The sequence below is a fragment of the Rhinolophus ferrumequinum genome, chromosome 11, assembly GCF_004115265.2.
Source record: "Rhinolophus ferrumequinum isolate MPI-CBG mRhiFer1 chromosome 11, mRhiFer1_v1.p, whole genome shotgun sequence".
In the NCBI taxonomy this organism is placed as follows: Eukaryota; Metazoa; Chordata; class Mammalia; order Chiroptera; family Rhinolophidae; genus Rhinolophus; species Rhinolophus ferrumequinum.
Genome location: NC_046294.1, coordinates 49,745,988 through 49,769,734, shown reverse-complemented (window position 1 = coordinate 49,769,734; position 23,747 = coordinate 49,745,988). Strand labels below are relative to the sequence as shown.

General features: G+C 44.0%; 1 protein-coding gene across 3 annotated transcripts in view; it reads left to right on the top strand.

Annotated features, from left to right (window-relative positions):
* The first annotated feature begins 158 nt into the window (after positions 1-158).
* Positions 159-23,747, top strand: part of XRRA1 (X-ray radiation resistance associated 1) — a 50,656-nt gene continuing 27,067 nt past the window's right edge. The window contains exons 1-8 of one of the 3 annotated variants that reach the window (XM_033119075.1): positions 159-313; positions 2,364-2,431; positions 4,862-4,959; positions 10,553-10,737; positions 13,889-13,960; positions 15,197-15,269; positions 18,051-18,148; positions 22,836-22,969. In XM_033119075.1, the coding sequence (XP_032974966.1) occupies positions 4,866-4,959; positions 10,553-10,737; positions 13,889-13,960; positions 15,197-15,269; positions 18,051-18,148; positions 22,836-22,969 (656 nt within the window). In that variant the 5' untranslated portion in view covers positions 159-313; positions 2,364-2,431; positions 4,862-4,865. The remainder of the gene's footprint in view (positions 314-2,363; positions 2,432-4,861; positions 4,960-10,552; positions 10,738-13,888; positions 13,961-15,196; positions 15,270-18,050; positions 18,149-22,835; positions 22,970-23,747) is intronic. The other 2 variants (XM_033119073.1, XM_033119074.1) reach the window with 2 other exon arrangements.

Here is a 23,747-nt window from a genome sequence, read left to right as displayed (position 1 = left end):
GGCTGAAGCTGACTGCGTGACGCGCCGCGCGGAGTCCATCGGGATCCGTAGTTCGCTGCTGGCTGACACGAGCCTGCCATCAGAAGTGGCCGCGGGGCTTGCCGGGATTTGTAGTAGTTAGAAGGTCTGGCCGCGGTTGCCGCCTACACGGCCTAGCTACCGCGTCGCGGTTACTAAGGGGGTAGAGAAGGTAGTGGCAAGCGCCACCGTGGAGCGACTCCGAGTTCTCCGGGAGGGTCACAGGCGCGCATCCCGCCTGACCGGGACGTCGTCCCCTCCGACGCCTCGGAGGTGGAAACGACGCCGGAGGCAGGTGAGGCTGGAAACGTAGTTTGGATGAGAGGTTAGAGTCTCCCCCGCTTCAGATGTAGCATTTCCAAAGGGGCACATGAGTTCTCCATCCTTATCTAGCCCTGTTACAGCACCTACCAGTTATTCTCTCTGCTTACTGTCATCTTAGCCGTTAGTAATGTTTTCCTGTTGTGGAGAACTCATTCACTGAGTGCCTGCTGTCGGCTGGGCAGTACCCTATGTGCCCTTATTTATATTTTTATGTAAGTATAATTGGTATATAATATTATACGTATTAGTTTTCAGTTGTATAATGTAGTGATTCAACATTTATATACCTTACAATCTGATCAGCACACTAAGCCGAGTAATCATTAAGCCGAGTAATCATCTGTCACTGTGCAAACTTATCACAATATTATTGACTATAGTACCTCGGTTTTCAAACGTCTCCGTTGACGAACATTTCGGTTTATGAATGCCGTAAACACGGAAGGAAATGCTTCGGTTTTCGAACACGCCTCGGAAGTCGAACATGTCATGCAGCTTCCGCTGAGTGCAAGATCCTGAGGCCTAGCTGTTGGCTGGTTTCGAACGTTTCAGAACTTGAACGGCCTTCCGGAATTGATTACGTTCGAAAACCGAGGTACCACTGTATTCTCTTTCATCGTTTTCACCCATCCCTCCAGCCCCGCTCCCCTCTGGCACCCATCAGTTTGATCTGTTTTTATGAGCCTGTTTTTCAGATTCCACATATAAGTGAAATCATAGGATATTTGTCTTTCTGTCTGACTTATTTCACTTAGCATAATACCTTCCAGGTCCATTCTTTTTTTATTACTGAGTAATACTCCATTGTGTGTGAGTATATGTGTTTGTACGTACCACATCTTCTTTACATTCATCCTCTTAACAGCCCTGTCAGATGAGGAAAACAAGGAACTTACCCGAGGCCAGATAGCATGTAGCAGAACCTTATTTAGAAGCCAGTGTGTTTTTTTTTTTAACATCAGAGCTCATGGTATGTTCCCTCTGCCACTCTGCTTTTGCAATTTCCCTACGTAATAGTATTCTGGATTTTTATTAATTTACCTTTTCCCACAGAAAATTTTGAGCACCAACATTGCCTGGAACTGTACTATGGGATACAGGGGGATCACGACAGACCTGTTTCCTACTCTCGTTGGAACTTCTACTCCAGTGACCTAGAGTTATCACATAACAGGATTATACTATACTATGCTCTATTACATTGCATCACTTGTTTTTTTTATTCCCATAAGTCCCTCATAAGTGTCCAAATGATTGAACAAATATTTATTGAGTGTTTACTAAGTAACAATCACTGTTCTCGTCACTGGGGATATATCCCTGAATAAAACTGACAAAATATCTGTGTTAGTGAAGCTAACATTCAACTGATAATTATCATTAAATAATAATAGATGAGATTTCTTCACCTCTGTGATACAATCCACTCAGATGCCCCTGTAGCTTTTTGTTATTGTTCATTTTTTATAACTTCTTGTATTTCAAGTCCCAGCTCTAATGTCACCTGCGCTGAGAAAACTTCCCTGATCATTATTTCTTCCTTTGCAGACAAAATGAAGCGCTCCATAGCATTGTGTTTCTGGTTCAGTTTAGTTCAGTAAACAATCATTGAGCCTCTTCAATGAGCTGTATGAGGTGCTGGGGATAGATATAGATAGCACCCAGGCTTTGCCTGAGAGGGGATCACAGCCTGGGGTTGGAGGTATTTGGAGTGGGGAACAGACAGGTAAGCAGGCCATTATAATACAGTGGGACAGATCGCCTCCATTGAGAGGTGGGCCTGAGGGGGTAGCACAGAGAGCGTCAACCTGAGGAGGGGACATGCAGGAAAGCTCTCTGCATGAGCCAGGCAAAGAAGAGGGAGAATAGGACAGCAAATGTATGCAGATGAGAAGCATTACTGTGTGTGTGTGTGTGTGTGTGTGTGTGTGTGTAAGTAGATAAAGGTTCACAGTAGGATAATAAGAGAAAGATGAAGAGCTCTGAATGACAGCCTAAGGAGTATAATATCTATTTTACAGGTGAAGAAACCTACGAAGAAACAAACAAAAAAGGAAGTCAAGGGACTTTTCCCAAAATCAAAGAACAAGTAAGTACTTCACAGACCAGAAGCAAGGTCCTTATGTTCTATAAATTACTTGAGCCTTCTCAAATAGTCCATCATCTCTAACATTTCCCAGCCAGCTATTCATTCATTCATTCATTCATTCATTCATTCACCAATCTAGCAGATAGGTGTGGTTAGTCACAAGAGAGATTTCCTAAAAGACAGAATGACTGAATGACTATTGATCTTTCCCCACCTATCCATCAATCCATTCATCTTCCCAACACATTTTTAGTGAGTTCTAGGCTCTATGCTAAGCTCTGGGATTACATAGGTGAATAAGGTATCACACACAGTCCCCATAGCAGATGGGAAGTTAAGGGGAGCAAACTGTTACAATAAAATGATAAGTACTATATATACTAGGAGAAGTACAGGTTGTCATGGGAACACATAATATAGGAGGGGCCTCCAACCCTTTTTGAGGTGGTCAAGGATCAGGAAATTCATAGTGCCCTATGTTGCACCAAAGGAGATGCCAGCATCACTCATTTATCCCACAGATAATTATGGAATCTGTTGTGTGCCATCTGTTGTATTTAGCTGTTGGAAATAAAGAGATGAACATCACAGATGCTGTCCTTCCTCTGGAGGAGCTTAGAGTCTAATTAGGGAACTCAGAGATAGGTATAAAAATCCTTGGGCCCCGGAAATACCATTGTATCCTTCATTTGGCTCACGCATGTTGATTGGGTGTTTCCTATGAGTACTCCAAGGGTGGAAGGGAGACAGTGAAACGGATGTGTTTCCAGACTCGGAGGTTCATAGACCAGTGAAGAAGCCCTCTCATGATTGCTAGTAATCGTATGAGGTAGAAAAGCTCCACCACGAAAGAGATACAGAAGAAATACTCCAGCGTTTAGTCACAGTAGCAATTGTTTCCCTCTGGAAGGTTCAGTGAAGGCTTTGTGGAAGAGGTGGCATCTGGGCTGGGTCTAGAAAGGAGCCCTTTTCTTTTCTATTTATTACTTCAGATAATTCTTACAACAATTCTCCAAGGCCTAGGTTTTTATCGTCATTTTATATGTGAAAAATCTGAGGCATTAAGAGATAAACTGATTTGCTCAAGGTTGCTCAGCTTAATGGTAGAAACTAGACTCAAATTGAAGCCTCTTGTCTTCATAATTGTTGCCCTTCCTACTATGCCACTCTACTGTTCATATTTGTCACTTCCAGGAAACATTTTCTGAGGATACCTGATCCCAGCTCCCACTCTGCTCCTTCCTTTTACTGAATCTGTTCCCAGAACCTCCATCTGAGGACCCCACATTCTCCCCATATTTCTTCCACTGCCTAAGAGCTTATAGGTTCCCAAACCTCTACTGCCCCAAAGCATCTGAAGCTGTCCCAAGCAGGTCTGCGAATGACTGGATCCCTTGAAAGAAAAATCTCAAATCTCTAAGAGCTCAAGGTTTAAGGAATTTAGATCTTTTATTAGAGATTTATTCCTAAAAGAAGTGGCATTTGAGCTGAATCTTAATGGATGAAATCAACCAGATGAACAAGATGGAAAAGGTTATATTAGGCCCAAGGAACACCAAGAACAAAGGCAGATGAGACTAAATGTTTTGGGACTAGAAAATGATTGTGAACCTGATGGCTAGGGCTGACTGGAGCTGGGAAGGTTGGGACACAGGACTCCAGGGGCCTTCAAGACCACTCTCAAGCATTTGGCCTCGTGCTCAGTGGAGAAGATGTGCAGTATTCTAGGTGAGCGGCGATGAAAGGGTTAATGAAGGCAGTGAGAGACAGAGAAAAGTACATTGGAACAGTATTTCTGAGCTGGAATTGTCATGACTCAGTGACCAGTTAATGGAATCCCATTTCACCTAGCATTATTGTTATCAGACCTCTCTTTCTAAAGCGCAGCTTGGGTCATGGCTCTCCCCAGCTCAGATATCCCCCATGGCCGTCGGTTACTTACAAGGTGAAACCTGAGCTCCTAGCCTGGCACTGAAGGTCCTTCAGGAGCAGGCACCATCCTTCCGTCCAGCCTTATTGTCCAAGACTCCCAAACACATCCCCTTCCTGGGTGAGGTGGTTTCTTCACTGCGCCAGACAGGCCTGCCACCATGTCCTCAGTCCTGTGGCCTTTTTGTTTACAATGCGTATCCTGCTCTCTATCAGCAAACTCAATTCATCTCTCAAATCCTATTTATCTAGTTCAAATCTCATTATTTTCCTATTGTCTTGCCTAAAATGTGAGCCCCCCCTTCCTTGAATTCTATTAAAGAACATTGCTAGTGAGCAGTTAATATGTACCATGCACCACCTTTCTAACTTGATTCTCTCATTTGTCTATCAAGGTAGGTGTTATTACCCCCATTTTACAGGTGAGGAAACTGAGGCTCAGAGGGGTAGGGACAAGAGCAACGCAGCACCTTCTCACTCTTCTACTTCCTCGGCTCTCAGGGAGATGGCCTCCTCAGGAATCTACCACATGGACGATGGAAAGCCTTACCTGAGCAACTGCTTTCCAGCCAAAAATCTGCTTCGGATGCCAGAGGAAGGTCAGGTGACTTCTCAAATTGGTACCTTTGCCTCATACCCAGCTCCTGCTTTAGACTGTCTCTCACATCCACTTCTTTTTCCCCAGCCCCTTGACTACTGTTCCCTGCCCCACCTGGTCCCATCCCTTCTAGTCCATCTTCCTCCAGCATCCAGCAGCCTCTGGGAGTCTTCTAAAGTGCACATCTAACCATTTTCCGTTCTGTCCAGTGACTTCTCATTGCTGGCCCTTTTACCTGCTGTTCTATCTTCAGAGTCTAACCTCCCCTTATCCTTTGTATAACCCCATTCCTTTATTTATGCTCTCACTTCACATAGCTTTTTTTCTTTGCCCAGGATGCCCCACCCCTCATTCCAGTTATCTAAACTCTTCCCATCCCACAAAGCCCAGCTCCTCTCCCACGTGTTCCACATGTCTAGCTACTCTAGCCATCAGTGCCCATCCTCTCTTGTGAGCCATCTTCCTCTCTGTGTTTCTTATTTGGTGATTCATTATATTCTGCCAAGCTCCTAAATAAAATAGCTGAAACTTGATTCTACTAAGTAGTTTTTCAAATATTTATCTAGTTAAAAACACCCCTGGGGCAGGGACTCCTCATAACACTGAGCAGAGGCCTACACCTGGAGGCCTACACTACCAAAGACACATGGGTTCAATGAGTTGGATTTGTAGTTTTGAAAAAATAGAGCGAGGGAGACAAACCCTTTGTTTACCCTAGATGAAGTGACTTGCAGGTCACTCAGTACATGTCATATTGGAAGGACCTTCTCCAGTCTGTCTTCCCCACCTCTCTAGAGCGATTTCATCTTCACATGGAGACCTTCTCTCGCTCTCCACCAGTTTAAGACCCTCCCATGGAGCTCTCAATATGAATTCATGATTTCACACCCGTACCCCGCTCATACACACACAGATGGACAGATAGAGAAAGAAATAGAGCCGTGTGCATCTGCGTGTGTCAGTATATGTACGTGTATTTTCTAGTCCTCTGAGAGCAACGATCCCCCAGTCATGAAGAGCATACTGGCACCCAGATCTTGGTTTCTAACTTCCATTCTCCACTAAAAGAAGCCAGGACTCCTCAGAGGAAAAGTTGTTTCTAGGGCTGGGGTAGGAAAAATACAAATTGAGCCTGGAGCATCAAGTGGTGCCAGAAAGTAAAGAAGCGCTCAGAAAAATGACTGGGGCATGTCGAAAAGATGTAAGGGCCAAACTGAAAGACTTCCAATGGCCAAAGCTGGGAAAATCTGAGCAACAAAATAAAGGTAGAATTGGGTTGTGAACCATAGAATAAATAAATATCCATGAGCCCATAATGATATAAATAAATATTTGAATACATAAATCTGTGAAGGAGAAGGAACAGCTCTTTCTTACAGTAGAATTCCAGTTAAACGTAGAAGGAATGAGGAAGTAGAAAAATCACTATTAAAACATCATAATAATAGTTTTTATAGGCAAGAAACTTCTCTGGATGCTGTATCAGTCAGGATTCTCCAGAGAAATAGAACCAATAGGAGATATATACAGAGGGTGCCAAAAAAATGTATATACATTTTAAGAATGGAAAACTATTAACATTGTAATACTCAATATATACCGATAACAAAAGATGAATACAAGTCATGTTTGACTTCTGCAATTACAAAAGGTGCTCAAAGTGTCCAGACACTTCTGATTACGGTGAACTACTGCTTGAGCAACGTTGACCAAAGTGTCCACTTGTGTACGTTTTCCGGCACCCCCCCCCCCATAGACACACACATACACACACACACACACACACACACACACACACACACACACACACACACACACGAAGGTCTGACAATTAAGTTCGCGAACTCATCCTAGAAAAAGTGCTACAGACCTCATTGCTGAATATAACTATGGTCACCTTTGAAGTACTCCCCTTGGGAAGTTATGCACCAATGCCAGTGCCTAGTCCATCCTTCAAAGCAATTTTGGAACTCTTTCTGGAATGGTCTTCAGAGCTATCATCGTATTACCCTTGATGTCCTGAATGTCATCAAAATGTCTTCCTTTCAATATTTCCTTTTTCTTCGGGTAAAGAAAGAAGTCATTGGGGGTGAGATCAGGTGAGTAGGGAGGATGTTCCAATACAGTTATTTGTTTACTGGCTAAAAACTCCCTCACAGACAGTGCCGTGTGAGCTCGTGCATTGTCGTGATGCAAGAGCCATGAATTGTTGGCGAAAAGTTCAGGTCATCTAACTTTTTCACGCAGCCTTTTCAGCACTTCCAAATAGTAAACTTAGTTAACTGTCCAGTTGGTACAAATTCATAATGAATAATCCCTCTATATCAAAAAAGGTTAGCAACATCATTGCAACAAGTTGACGACCTTAATTGTCAGACCTCCCGTGTGTATGTGTGTGTGTGCATGTGTGTGCACATACATATATATATATGTATATGTCTTACTAGTTCTGTTTCCATATACATACAAGTATATATATACATAAACATGTGTATATATATACACACACGTACATATATATATATACACATCCATCCATATATATATATATATATATATATATATACACACATACATCCATCCACACACATATACAGAGGGTGCCAAAAAACGTATGCACATATTAAGAAAGAAAAAAGCTATATTAAAATTATGCTGATGGTAACCACTTTTAGCACCTCATAATTACAGAAGTCAAACGTGACTTGTATTCATCTTGTTATCTGTATATATTGAGTATTATGATTTTAATTCAGTTTTTCCTTTTCTTAAAATGTGCATACATTTTTTGGCACCCTTTATACATTACATATTTCAAGGAATTGACTTATAAAATGATGGGGGCTAGCAAATCTGAGATCTATAGGGCAGGCAGGCTAAACACGTAGGGAAGAGCTGATGCTGCAGTCTTACAGCACAATTCTTTTTCCTCTGGGAAACCTCAACTTTGCTTTTAAGGTCTTTCAGCTGATTGGGTGAGGCCCATGCACGTTATCAAGGATGGTCTCCTTTTCTTAAAATCAACTGATGATAGGTGTTGGCCACATCTACAAAATACCTTTAGAGCAACACCTAGATTAGTATGTGATTGCATAACTACTTACTCATACCATAGCCTAGCCAAGTTGACACATAAAATTAACCAGCACAGATGCTAGAATTAATGGGTCAAAGTGTGATGAGAAACAGGATATTTGCATAGTCTCAAGTTATCTTTATTAATTACAAAGGGAAAAATAGTAACTTCTCCGTACAGAAACTAGTCCGACACCATCTTCCTAGAGTGATCAAGCTTCACCAGTAATAAGACATACTAACATTGTGTACCTCTGATATGGTATGTGGACAAGGGCACAGCATCACTTCTGTGGTAGTTTTGCCAAATCTAATTATGGGAAAGCATCAAACAAATTTAAATTAAGGGACATTTTACAAAATAATTGGTACTTTTCAAAAGTGTCAAGATCACACAAGAAAGAAAGAAGAAAGACTGAAGAACTGTCACAGATTGGAGGAGACTAAGGAGACATGACAACGAAATGAAATATGAGATCCTGGATTGGATCCTAGAACAGGAAGAGGGCATTAGTGAGAAAACGCAGAATTCAAAGAAGGTTGTAGATTAGTTACTAATATTATACCAGTGTTAATTTCTTGGTTTCAATCATTGTATTATGATTATATAAGATGTTAACATCTTAGGGCAACTGGATGAAAGGTGTATAAGAACTCTGTACTGTTTTTGCAACTTTTCTGGAAGTCTAAAATTACCTCAGCATGAAAAATCATGGAGTGGGGGGGGAAACCTTCCCGTGGATACTCTTCCTGCTAAAAGCCTTCCCCATGAAAACCCAAGCTCCTTCTTCTGGTCCTCCCGGCCTTTTCGGACCTCACTCTGCTGACCTCCTAGCCTCGTCTCTCTTCCCTCTTGCTCATCTCCTGACACGCTCTACACCTTCCTTCCTGCCTGTGTTGGGGGCTGTGGCACCAACTCTGACTGCGGTCTCCGTGAGTCAGGGCTATTGGGAGAGGACAAAGGACCATGCCCCAGATGGGGGCAGCCTGGGGAAATGCAGTGCCTGGACTGTCAGTCCCCGAGGAGGAACGGGAACTCGCTCACATCAGACATAGGGCAGGAGCTGTATCCTAGAAGCAGAGTGGATAGCAGTGGTCAGGTGAGCCAGGGCAAAGCCCCCGGCAGGGGTAGTGGGCTGTGCTGGCGGGGAGCCAGTGGTGAGAGGCACCAAGCTGGTTTCCACAGCTCTGTGCTCTTTGCCTGCCTGCGTGGTCCCAGTCTTTCCGACCTCTGCGTACCTGGGCTCTTCCCTCTGCCCAGGCTTCCTGGGTTTTCCATTCCCACTCAGTCAACTTTCAACTTCCTAGATCTAGCTCATGCCCTCGGCTTCCGCTCGCTGGGCTTCCACAGCACTCCTTACATTACTGAGCCCCGTGGACTCAGGGCCTGCACCTTTCACATCTCCATAGCCTCAGCTCCCAGCACAAAGGAGATGCTCAGGAAGGGTCTGAATGGATGATTGTGGGCAGGAGCTGTGGCTCAGGGTTCCTTCAGCCATTCATGCAGCAGCGCTCACAGTACGGTAAGCTCTGTGCAGGCCTTGGGAATATTGACATGAATGAATCAAAGTCTATGCGCTGTGGAGCTCCCACTCTGGAGGGCAAGAAAGACAATAAACAAGTGAACGAATAAAATAATTACAGATTGCAATGAATACCTTGCAGTGAAAAACTGCCGATGGAGAGAACAGAATCTAGAATGTTATGATTTTTGTTAGGTGAGTTTACTACCGTGTTTCCCTGAAAATAAGACCTAATTGGAAAATAAGTCCTAGCATGGTTTTTTAGGATGACATCACCTGAACATAAGTCCTAATGCATCTTTTGGAGCAAAAATTAATATAAGACCCGGTCTTATTTTCGGGGAAACATGGTAGTTAACCTCATGTTCTTCTTTCTACTTATATATATTTTCTAGTTTCTTTCTACAGTGAACTGGTATTGGTTTTTTTTTTTTTTTAATGACAACTGTCCTATCATTTTCTTATCCTGAGCTCCTGGTGCAATCTTTCCCCTCTAATGATGGGATTCAGGGTAAGGTCTGGGAAGATGGAGCCCCTTGAACTGATGTCACACATTGAACTTGACCCGAGAGATGACAAATGGGGGAGTAACCAGCTGGCAAAGGAAAGAATGATCAGCTCCGCTGGGGGGCGTTAGTAAAGGCTTCGCAGTACAGAAAATACTTGATCTGGACTCTTGAAGAACAATTAGAGTTTAGAGGCAAAAATGTAGAGGAAGGAATTAGGCAAGTCATTCCACCTCTTTGAGTCTTAGCCTTTTCATCTGTGAAATGGGGGCAGTAACATGTCCTAACTGGATTTGGGGGCCGGTTAATTGAGATACGTATGTAGACACCTCCTCTCCTCTGCCCCCCGCTGCCAGCAGCAGCACAGTGTCTGGTGCATATTAGGTAATGAAGAGCTAGTTTTAGTTTTAGTATTACAGATAATACTAGTATTAAAGCACTAGTTGTGGCTTTGAACAAGTTTTGCTCACTGTTCTCATCTTCTCTACAGGCCGAGGACACTGGTTAGTGGCTCGGAAAAGTAACCTCAAGAAGAAGCCCAAGGGTATGGTTGAAGTACCAGCAAAGGGTCAGGAAAGCCAGAAGAAGATTTCTTATGAGGTCAGAGTGAAGAAAGGGTCTCGATTGGAAAACCAAGTGGCCACTCCTGGACACGTGCTGGACCGGGCTTTTCTGGTGAGAGGAAATGCATCCTGGAAGGGCTGGCAGCATTCGCTGATGGCTGTCCTGGCTGCTCCACTCTGGTACAGCTGCCCCCAACCCCCCCCCCCAAACTATTAGAGTGATCTTGGTGAATTGAGTACAGCCAAGATGATGTAGGGACCCAAAGCTTTTTTTACGCATCAGGCTTTTTTTACATCCACCTTGTGAAATAGGTATTATCCCTATTATGTTGTTGCCATTGTGTGCACAGGAAAACTGAGACCCCGAGGGTTAATTTGCCTTGGCCAAGGTCCCATGGATAGTAATTAGAACTCTAGCCTACTGACTCGAAAGCCTGTGCCTTTACATTATATCAGGTAAAAATCCTTAACTGACCTGGGGAGGCAAAGGAGTAAGTCAGGGGGTACAGTAAACTGAAAATCCCATTCCAGCACCTAGTATAGTGTAGAGATTCCTGTGCTGCTCTGGGGAGATCTCTCTGGGGGGGCGGGTTGGGGAGCTCCCACACTCCACCACCTTTGTCCTGTGGGTGCAGTGTCTGGCTGAAGGCCTGGGGAGCTGACCAGATATGTTACCCAGTGCCTGGGGCAGGCTTTCCACAGAGGACTGGAGTGGCTATGTCAGACACTACACAGGTAATTCACATCTTCTCTGTGCAATGTCTCATTGGCTCTGCAAAGAAAGACACGTTTTGTAAGCCAATATTAAGGTGCAGTCCAGTTATCATAGCTCCCTATGAAGAACTCTCTGGCAGCCTGCTTTGTTCCCAGGCTCACTTATGGTTCCCAAGAGATGGATTTCTGCACAGATCAGATGTGAAAGGAGATCTTTGAGGAGGCAGCTGGTGTCATCTCAAGTGGTGAGGTGTAAGCTTTTTGCCGTCTTGTGGACCTCTTTTCAGGATTATGTCCACTTCTCACTGGGGCGTCAGGAGGACTGAAACAATAGCCCTGAAAGGGGCAGAAACACTCCCCATCGCGGTCGTCTTTCCCCCTTTGTTTCCAGCAACATATACATTCTACATTCATTGAGATGGCTTGTTAGCCGTGTTGCCACTTTGGATAGCAGAAGCAACAAGAGTTTTTCAGAATAATGGGATACCTACCCACCTTTTAGACAGTTGCCCTTTCACTGGCCCTCATATTGACCTACTGCACCAATCCCCTTACTCTAAGTCCCAAAACGTACCTCTTTTCTAGTGTTTGCTATACTGTCTCTATAATGGCACTATTTTCTACTCAGTCACCAAGCCAATAACCCAGGATTATCCTGGCTTCTCCCTCACCACCCCTACTCCCACCATTACCAAGCTCTGGCATTTTTATTAAATAGTTGTCAATTCTGTATTCTTTTCCTCATCTCTACTACCACCACCCTAATCTGAGCTGCCATAATCTTTTATTGGACTACTTCAGTAACTTCCTAACTAGTTTAAACCAACTAGGATGCTTTTATTTCACATGAAAAAGAAGACAGAGGATCGTTATTCCGAGATAGGTTAATTTACTGGTATAACGTCTTCCAAGGCCCAGGTTCCTCCACCCTTTTGCTCTTATATCCTTAGCAAGTTAACTTGTCATCTTGGGCTCATGACCTTCACGATTCCAAGACAGCTACAGCAACTCTGGTCATCACATACAACGGATGACATCCAAAGGTAGAAAAGGGATTGTCATTGTCTTATGTCTATTTTTAAAAGTAAGAAAAAGCTTCCCAGAACTAGCTTCTTACCCCCAGCAGCCGGTGTTTCATTGGCCAGACTTAGATCACATGTCCCAACAGGTAGGGGAATGTGACCTCCATGATTGGAATAGACAAGTCAAGACTTATCGCTTGGAGCTAGGACTTAAGGACATATCTACTCAGAGAAATGTAGGTAACATTGGGGTTCTTTAACAAGGAAGAAGTAGAGAAGTGGCTCTAGGGAAGGTAATTGACGATGTCTTGTATATGGTCTCTCCCCTTCCACCTGTCTTCTTATCCTTCCTATGTGTATCAGATGTAGCCGCTTTTATAAAATTGCTATTGGCCCCCTGCCAATAAACCTCTGAAAGTTTTCTATTGACTGTAGTATAAAATCCACGCTCCTTTACGGAGGCAACATGGACCCAAAGGATCTAATGACTGTCTCCCTAGCCTTATCTTGTTTTTCATCCTCTCTAAAGCACCTTCCTGTTCCCTGCCTTGAAAGCTTTCATAACCCCTGCCACCCACTTTCATGGAACCAACTCCTACTTAGCTCTTAGGTCTCAGCTGAGATATTACTTCCTCAAATATTTTCTCACTTCTAGACTGGGGTTATTGACTCCCATAGCGTCTTGAATTTCTCCTTTAAAATATTTATCATATTATAAATGCTTGCTTGCTACTTGGCTTTCATGCAGTTGTAAGTTCTATGAAGGCACGGACTACTTCTACCTTTTCTTCATTATCTTTCCAATGCCTAGGTCCATGTCTAAACATAATAGATACCATAAATAAATGATAAAAGGAAAAAAAAGAATGAAATTTGGTTAAACAGAAACAGAAGCTCCAAAGCTAAGATTTTCTTCCAACTTTTTAATTATGAGGGGTAACATGTAAAAAGAGCACAGAGTTTAGTGATGACAAATTTGGATTCAAATCAGAGAATTGTCACTTACTGGCTGTAGGACCCAGGCAAGGCACATGATCTCTCTCAGCCTCATTTTCCTCATTTAAAAAGGGAGATAATTATACTTATGTCAAGGGGCTTAGTTAAAATTAGAATTTTGTTGATATATTTAACATAATACATGACCCACATAAAGTAGTGCTTAGTAAATATTTGGTGAATGAATGGGTGGGTGAATGAATGGATGAATGAACGAATGAACAAATTATGGCAAATGTAGGAGATTAGTAAAGCCCCAGAAATACAGATTTTTTAAGAGGCAGATAGAGGAAGTGGGGCCATAGAAGGAACAGAGAACAAGGAATCTTCCTAAGAACCCTGTAAAGTCAGTGGGACTGTCTCCATCTCACAGATGGGGAACTGAGAGGGCAGTTTGGTAACTCCAAAGCCCAGGCTCTTTCCACTGGACGAGGCAGGCTGCCTTCTTCCACAGGCAGACATTTGCTATCTTGGCCAATGATATAAACTTTGTTGGGGCCTTGAGAGCTGACCATCTGCACTGTGTTCCAGCTGAAGCACCACTGCGTAAAGAAGCCGTCGGACCTGTGCAGCATTAACGTGAGCGGGCTGAAGCTCTCCAAGGTGAGGCCAGCCGGCAGAGATGTGATGGGCGAGCCGGACTTCAGGTGGCTCCTGGCTGTTTGTCCATTGGACGTCCACATTCCCTTGAGAATAGGAAGCTGGTCACAAGGGAGTGGGAGGGTCGACAAGGACCCATTGGGTGGAAACAACATTTAGATACACTGTTTTGCTCTAAATTTGGTTTTACCATTGTCCCATGTTAGGTACATGAAAGGAAATAGCCTTATGGAGATGGGTTTGAATTTGCTGTAGACTTTTGTTGGGGTATGATTTATGATGTGACAGTTCCCATCAAAAAAAACCTACAGGAGAAATTTCTGTCAGGTTTCATTGCCAGGAGTGGTCATGGTTCTCCCAAGAGGCTGCTTTGTTCTTAACTTACTCTGTGACTCACGTCATTGAGGCGTGTTTATCTCTTTGCATTGGCTAACAGGTAGCTCAGAGCCAAATTTGTGACCTACCATCAGCTAATGTATATATAGGATATTATGACATATATTTCTGATTTGTAGGCCTTCCATGGATATGAAGAGAGATTGCTTATATAACGATCGGCAATGAAAATGAATGAACTAGACCTAAAAGTATTGACGTAAATAAATTTCAAAAGAGCTATGTGTATCGACACAAGGAAATCTCAAAAAATAGTGTTGAGTGAGAAAGGCAGGTTGCAGAATGATATCTATAGTATGATTTAATGTATAGTTTTAAAACATGTAAATAATACTATAGAGAGTGCCAAAAAAATGTATACACATTTTAAGAAAGGAAAAAGTGTATTTAAAATTACGCTGATGGTAACCACTTTGAGCACCTCTTGTCATTACAGAAGTCAAACGTGACTTGTATTCATCTTTGTTATCAGTATATATTGAGTATTACCATTTTAATACAGTTTTCCCCTTCCTTAAAATGTGTATAAATTTTTTTGGCATCCTCTGTATATATGGTTTATGGATACATATATATGAAATACAAGTATAAAACAGGTGTGGGAATGATAAGCACCAATTCAGGATCGCTGTTATCTGTAGGAGAAAGGGAAAAGAATGCAATTGGGGAGGGACATGTTGAGGGCGGGGAGGTCAACTCTGAAATGTTCTATTTCTTTAAAGAAATTTGAAGCAAAGACAGAAAAATATTCAGACTTATGAAAGCTGGATAAGGGTTACATGGGTCTTCAGGGCATCATTCACGATACTTTTCTGAACATTCTTTCGAAATGCCTTCCCACAGGCTAAGGAAAAAGATTTCAAGCATTTTCATTGCGTGATTTACATCAATGCTTCGGAAAACCTGCTGCCTCTAGGTGAGCTTTTTATCTTCCTGAAGACTATCTTCCGCCTCTTGGCCAGCACAGCCAGTCACTCATGTTAGAACTTGCCGGTCAGCCCATCACGACTGGCCACATATCTCTTTTATGGAGCGCAATAAGCTGGGTGCTGGAGTATACACAGACCTGGATTTTAGCCCAGAGTGGACACTACCTACTTAAAACATTTCTCTGTGAGCTGTTGCTTCTCTGTTTGTAAATGGAGATAATTCCCTTCGTTTTTTTTCCTCCCCAAGGCAGAATGTCTGGTAGGCTGAGGTGAGATAGGCATATAACATTTTTAAGCGCTAAGAGCTCCCATTGGAGCATAAAGCCTTCTTGTTTATCCAGCAAATCCACAGCGACCCCTGCTGGGTGTCAGGACGGTATGAATGCTTGGCTTATAGAAATGAATGTGTCGGGTTCCTATTCTGGTGAGTCACAGTTTGGTGGGAGTCACGGGCTCAGACACGGTTACAGCAGAATACAGTAAGTGCAGTCAGTGATAGAAGACATCAGAAAATGCTACACAAGCATATAAGTGGGACATCAACTCAGTCCAGAGTGTCAGGAGAAACTTGAGAGAAGAGAACCTAAGCTGAGACCTAAAAAATGAATAGGAGAGACGCAGGCATTAGAAGGTAAGGAGGCATTTCAGGTTGACAGAGCAGATGTGGGAGGCAGTGCCCGGTCAGGATCCCTGAAGAGGCTTGGTATGTTTGCAAGGGATACAGGCAGGAGAGAATGGGGACTAGAAAGGTTGGCAGGGACTAGGTTATCAAGGGCTCTAAGTGACTTGGGCTCGATCCCGCAGGTAAAAAAAAGCCTTGGAAGGCTTTTAAATAGAGAGTCCCCAGTGGTGGCTGTGAGGAGGGTGAATCATACGAGAAGACAGAGGCCAGGAAGTCCGGGAGACGGTTTCCTTTTTCCAGGCAGAAGGGGTGAGGCCTGAGCCAGGGCCGTGGCAATAGGGGTAAAGGGAATACAGAGCGAGAGACTTAGGAGAAGACAGGAATAACAGGACTTGGTGACTAGTGGACATGTGGAGAGAGGGAGGAACCAAGGTTATTCACTGAGACAGAGAGCACTAGGGGAGAGGCAGGTTCGCGGAGGAACAGAATGAGCTCCGTTTGAATCCACTGAGTGTGAGGGGTATTTTAAAAGAAGCATGTGATGAAGTCCCTGACCTTGAGGAAACAGTGTGGTCTGTCGGGAACATGGACTTGAAATACAAAAGCCAACCGGCGTATGAAAAGATGCTCAACCTCGCAAATCATTAAAACAGCATTAAAATACTATTTTCTATCTATCAAATATGGGCACACATGAGGACTGATGACAGCTGGCATTGGTAGGGAAATGGATACTCTCGTGTTCCGCTGGCAGAAGTGTAATAAATTAGTGCAACATCTCCGGAAGGCAATTTGACGGTGTCTCTTAAAATAGTCATTGCCTCTCATCTAGTTGCTCCACTTCTAGGAATGTATTCTACAGAAACACACTTGTACAAGGATATTCATTGGAAACACCCTAAAAGGTCTACCAAGCAGTCTTTTTATTAGTCTCTCCCGACCATGCTGAAGCACAAGCCCATCACAGGCTTGACGCCAGGGTCACTTAGGAGGCTCGCAGTAATTCCACACAGTATGCCAGCCCCACGGCATCTGCACTTCCTCTTCCCTGAAGTCCTCATAGCTTTTCATGTAGCAGTCCATGCAGCCTCCTGTGAGCCATTCTCTGTGGCCCCCAGCGTGGGTCCAAGACAACGAGGCTCTCACTGGGTGAATGCAGCAGCCACTCTGGCTTAGAAACCTCCTTCCCCACAGGAGCAAATAGCCATTGTAACGCTCCATAGACGTAGCCCCTGGAGTTCCTGCAAAGCACATGTCCAACTATAGGAGTCATCACACCCAGGGAAGCCCAGTTACGGTGCCTCCTTCACATGTTTCTTGCTCATTGATAGTTTCTCTGAGCCCTGTTGTGATTTACCGATCTGGGGTCATTTTCACCACAGCAATATTGCCTAGTAACACAGTTACCATACCGTTGGTTTCAGGTTACCAGAGGAACGGGCGGGGCAGTTAACCCAACGTCCAGTTATCATGCAGAAGCGGGAAGGTATTTTACCTTTTATCCAGAGAGCCTAAAAGCTATTAACGGGAATGGCTAAATAAACTAGAGTATGTCTATACTATAGACCATAATTCAGACATTATCCAGCACAATATGTTTTGAGACGGTGTTAAGGGAAAAAAAGCAGGTTACAGTACAATGTGAATGGTACGATTCCATTTTTATAAAAAGAAGCACATGTGTGTTTCAGTATACACATAAGAAAAAGTCTGAAGTATATATGGAACTTTCAGTAGTTATCTCTGGGTGTTGAGATTAAATGGAACGATTATTTTTCAGTGTTATTTTTTTTACTTTTTGTGGTGTGTTTTATAATAAGAAATTATTATTTTTATTATATTTTATTCTACATTTTTAAATGGGCTTTGGAGTTAGACAGATGTAGATTCAGTTCTCGGCCCTTCCACTTACCATCAATTCCATTTCTAGCAAATCACTTAGCCTGGCTGAGCCTGGAATCCTCAGCAGTAGAATGGAAGTCGTAACCCTTATCTTTTAGGGTTGGTAGAGGTTTAGAGGCTATGTATATAAAGCACCTTACACAGCGCCTTGCCTAACCCACTCGGGAGCCCAGTAAATGACCACTGTTAATATCTTTTAAGTCTTTCACAAGCCACAGGTTCTCTCTTTCTCCTCCCCCCATAGAGGCATTTCACACGTTTCCAGCCTTAAAGGAACTGGAGCTCGCATTTAACGGCATCAAAACAGTCTACGTGAAATTTGGAGATTTTAAGTTCTTGGAAGTAAGTTGGAGGTAGGGAGTTTTTGGTGCCCACCTGTTTTCCTGTTAGGAATGGGTGTAGGGGTCTCTCTCTTCTGCTTACAACTATTGGGAAGGGGCTGTCTGGGCCTTTGCCATAGGGCCAGAACATTGCTTCAGGGCAGTCCTCTGAGGTAGGGTGGTTTCGGTGGCGGTGACAGTGGTGGCAAATAGATGAGAATATATTACACCCATGGCGTGGTGCGGTTGTGAAAATAAATGCCAAAGAAGTCTGTGAAGAAAAGTGAATTTCAACAGAGTACTATAGGAAGGAGAGTTTAAGGGGTGATTTGAGTCCAGTGGGGGTTCAAGAGCCATGAAGGTTAAATGCTCGGCACAGCAGATTGGACCAGCTGAACTAGAGAATTATGGACTGATTCCATCCTGGTCTAACTGGGCCCGATTGGTTCCAGTGGGCTTGGATAAGGCAAGGCTACAGGCCTAGTCCAGAGGCCCAGAGATGAGTGTGAAATAAAATAGGGCTCCTATGAGTTCTGCAGCCTACACAGCTATTCTCCAAACCCCCGCTTCAAAAATACAGAAAAATCTGTTTGCATTCTCAGCTTTCTCCTAAGTTAAATTTCCCAGAGTCATGGATTTTCTATGTATGTTCTCGTACTTCGAGTTATTCACCTCTTCCACTTCCATGAAAACTTTCGTACTACTTTTCAAAAAGAAACAGAGCTTTTGTAACTACCTGAGAGTCTATGTGCCTGGAGAGTAGAGAACAGAGCTGGAGCAAGGTGTGGGGCTGGGCACGGGCCAGGCTCACTCACTGATTGACCGACTCTTCCCTACATGTTGGCCTTATAGTAGAAGTGCTTCCGATTCAAACCTCAGCAAAATATCTGCCTGTCATGAACCTTGGGGTTGACCCCAAGGAGGTGGTCACTTAAATTATTTAATCTGCAAACATCCGTGGTCAGCCATTCTTCACAAAAGCCTCACTTGAGTTGGTATTGCCAGAGGGAAAGTTGATGTCTTTTATACGCCAAAGTTTTAAAAAGTTTTAACTGCTTGGGATGGCAATCTTCCTGAAAATGGAGTATATATTTTTGCATTCTTAAAGCATGCTATACTGACTGAATGTGATGGTACCTGCTCTCCGTGGTTTCAAGTTATATTGAGGGTAACAGGGATTTCTGTGATTTGAAACAGGAGTCGTCCTCATACTTGTGCAGAAAGCATAGCTCCTGAAAGTCCAGTAAAACCGAAAGAGTAAATTTACACCAACTGATGCAATTTTGTGCTATGTTAGAAACATTTTGCACCAGATGTTAGTATAGATTGTGGGAAACAGGTTCCAGATGCTCCAGAGATACAGGGAGCCACTACCCTGACCACAAGGTCTGGCAGCTTCTGAAGAACTTCCATTTATTCGTTATTTTACTTTTTAAAAAGTAGTTATTGAGCTCCTGTGTGTCGTGCGTGCCAGGCGTCTTGACTTCCTCACCCCTACGATTTCAAACCCGTATTTCAAGTGCCGGTGGGCCATGGGGAGGAGACATGACTACAGGCTCAGCCCCCACAGCTGACTAGCTTGGATCTACTGGTTCCTCATGATTGACTTCTTGGAGGCCCTACTTCATCGTTTGATAGCTTCTAATGAAGATTATTTATCCAACAAACCCAGCCTTACCCAAGGGAATTTATACAGCAGACCAAAGTCACAATGCAGAATATAAATGAGAAGAGCAAATATCTTGGCCAATCATTTGTTTTCACCTCTCTGTGATTTGCAAGAACTCTCTCTAAGAAAAATAATAAACCTGTCAAATGTCCTGAACTTGCAGCTCACGGTAGACTACTTTGATGTGTGATAAAACGTGATGTGACTCAGCAGATACAGTAGCCAGGTTTGGAATCTTCTGCCCTTGTTTGCCAGAAAGGCTGCCAGAGTAGAATTCTTCAGGAGCCAATTTAGAAGAACTTAACTTTGCCATGATTTGATTCCCTGCAACCAGGTCTGAAAAAGGGTCCGCTGGAGCCCTGCCCTGAGAGTCTGGAGACCTCATTTCTAATCTTGATGCTGCCACTACTGTGGCATACCTTCTTGGCCAAATAACTCACCCTCTCTGGGACTTAAGTTCCCCTTTCTGTCAATTCTGGGCTCACTGTGAAATTCTGTGACCTGCAATTCTAAGGCTATTCATTTCTTTGAGCTGCCCTTAATTCTATGGAAAGCAAATTTGTACCTAACATTAAATAGCCAAAGCAGCTAGAACAAGGGTCAGCAAACTTTTTCTGCAGGTGGCCAGACAGAAAATATTTTAGGCTTTTCTAAAAGCCTAAAATATGGTCATACCTAGTCAACTCTGCTGTTGTAGAAGGAAAGCAGCCACGGACGATACATAAACAAATGAGCAGGGCTGTGTTCCAGTAAAACGTCACATAATTTTCACATAATGTTATTCTTCTGTTGATTTTTTTCAACCATTTAAAAATGTGAAAAGCATTCTTAGCTCATAGGCCAAACCAAATAGGCAGCAGGTTGGATTTGGCTCACAGGCCTTAGTTTGCCAACCCCTGAGCTAGAACATGGGTGAAACAGATCAGTATGGTTTGAACGGAGAGTGAGACACAGTAGGGTGTCGTGATAGATGAGCCAGGAGAGGTCACAGAAGAGAGACCGTGGAGAGCCTTGAAGCCTTGCTAAGGAATTTGAACCTTATCCTCTGGATAGGGTTTGGAGCTGAGGAGTAGCTGGGTCAGAACTGTATTTTAGAAAAACCTCTATGGCCGCTATATGAAAAATTGGTTGGAGGGAACAAGTATGAGAGATGTTAAGGAGGTAAAATCCATTGTCTGTTGACTGCCCACATGTGGGTATGAGGGAGAGAATTTTCCCCCACCTCCCTTACCTGTGCTTATCCAAGCTAACTTTCCAGGTCTTCCTCCTTGAAGGCTTCTCTCTTTGCCCCTACCATGTGGGATCACGCCTTTGTGTGAAATCTCAAAACTTGGAATTTGCTGCTGGCGTCATGAACTTGGCACTCGTTAGGTGCTTGGCACCTGTCATAGCCTGTCCAGTCTTATCACACTCTCTCTTATGACATGGACTCTAGGTAGTCATATCTAGACCATTTGCAGTTCTCGGAATGAGAAAGGCTGCCTCCTGCCTCCTGGCTTCTATCCAGGCCACGTGCTACACTGCATGCCTTTTTGCTCTTAACAAAATACCAACCAGTCTCTGAGGACAGCTCAGCTCTGTGAAGCCCACCTGGACCTGGTAGAGCTGACCATTCCTTCCTTGTGCCCCGATTTGGTCTGTGCTCAGACATCGCTCCCAGCAGCATTCTACTTAACAGACACATATATGTGTCTAGCTGCCCGGCTAGGCTGTGAACTGTCAGAAGGCAGGACTGGTTCAAAGTCAGCCTTCAGTATAGGGGCCTTGAATGCAGGGATGGTGGCAATGAGGAAGACAGCCAACATCAAACATTTCCTAGTACCAGATGCCATGCTTAAGATAAAGGCTTTCCCTACACAGTTCCTCATAAAAGCCCATTATTATTTCCACTTTATAGATAAGGAAGCTCAGGTTAGGTACTTTGCCCAGGATCACACAATTAGCCAGGTCTACAGAGCCTATTGATTCATTACTTACAGTGTAGTCAGACCAAACCTGGTCCTCTGGCCTGCAATGACCCGCGGTCAGTTGTATGGATACTTGTACCCAGACAAAGGCTGACTATGTAACACTTAAGTGGCCAACCACAGACCTTGCTCCTGCACCAGCTGGTAAGGCACTGAAACCGGCCTCAAAGGGTGTTGTAGGTGGAAGGGAAGTAGACATGTACATAAGAGCTAAAGTGAGTGTCTAGAGAGGCTCAGAAGAGTGGGCTGACATCATTTATCCCAATTGCCTTGGTCTTTGAGAGAAACTCAGTTTCCTAACTGGCTCCCTGACCCCAGTCAACTATCTCATTAATCTAGGTGGTCATTTAGAAGAGGGTGGATGATGGGGTGACAGTTTGGATCATTGTCCTCATAAGCCAGTTCATTTCAGCTGATTTTTTTTTTTTTTTAACGTGTACCTACTAGCCAGGTCCTAAGCCAGGTTATAAGATACAGAGATATAGCGGCATGGCCCTTGCCCTCAGAGAGTTTATGGTCCAGTCCACCACTGTGTGCAGGACTCTGCTAGGCCCATCCATGGACCAATATTCCTATTCCTCAGACCCCTATCCAGCTTCCACAGATACCAGGCCGACTCTGAGAAAGACCCCCAGAGCAGTGTAGATAAAGCATCTCAAAGTCAGAGGAGGAAGAGATTCCATCTGGCTGGAGAATTAGGAGAGGTTTTATAAGGAGGCAGCTTTTGAGCTGGTCTTTTGGGGCTTGGATTGAGAAACATGAAGAAAGGGCATTTCTGGTTGAGTGAAAAGCTCAAGCAAAGATCGGGTGAGGCAAGGAATGGCGAGGAGTCACCTTGGCCAGCACCCAAGGATGAACAAAGGTTTGCAGTGGGAGCTAAGGCTGGCAGACAGGTTGGTAACTGACTCTAGTAGACCTTAAATGTTAACCCAGAGAGTCAGGAGGGTTTTAGCCTCTGGGGGGTGGGGGTCTCCTGGAAGGTTAAAAAACCGTAGCTAGCTCCTGCCTCATGTGAGAACATCATTGTCACGCATCGTGTTTCTGTTCCCCCATCTTTTATCTTTGCACTGTAGTTCCTGGACCTCTCCTTCAACAGCCTGACTGCGGAGGCCATCTGTGAGCTGGGGAGTCTGCTACACCTCCGCGTCCTGCTCCTCACAGGCAACGGGCTCACCTCCTTGCCACCGAACCTGGCTGTTGCAGAGCAGTACGTCTTACATCCCAGCCTCCACCCCATGTGTTCCCTCGTGAACCTTTGTCTGGGCACAAGTGTCCAAGGAAATAGTCCATAGCAGCTCGGAAGTTCTGTAAGACAGGCTGAGTGCTCAAAGCAGGGAGAATGCTACCTACCGAAGCTCCCAGAAAAGGCAACCATGGGAGCAGGGCCCCGAAGGATGGGGGGGCCTCAGATAGGTGTCCCCCGCTCCTCTGTGCTATTAGAAGAGAAACAGGTGTCTGGCTAGTCACTTTCCCTGCCTGTGATTGGTCTTTGGTTACTTGTAGATATTGCTCTTACCAGACTATTCCCTGTCACGAACCCTCTAAATAAGCTTTCCATATTCCCATTCTGCACACATGCTGAGGCTGTGCCTTCTGGCCAGAGGTTTATGGTATGTTAATAATAGTAACACATATGTGGTGCTTACTGTGTGCCAGACACTGTTCTCAGCACTTAACACATATTAACTCATTGACTCCTCACAACAACCCTCCAAGGTAGGTGTCCTATTATTATTCCAATTTTATAGACAAGGAAATCGAGGTACAGACAGGTTAAATAACTCACCCAGAGTTACAAAGCCAGTAAGTGGCAGAGCCAGGATTTGAACCAAGTCGATCTGACTCCAGAGAGCACACTTACACGACCATTACATTTTCTTTTTAGGTAGATTCTGTACATACTCCAAAGGCTAGCTCAGGCCCTCCTCCTTTCTCTATCAGAATAAATGTACAGTTCAGTGGCATTAGGTACATTCAAATTGTTG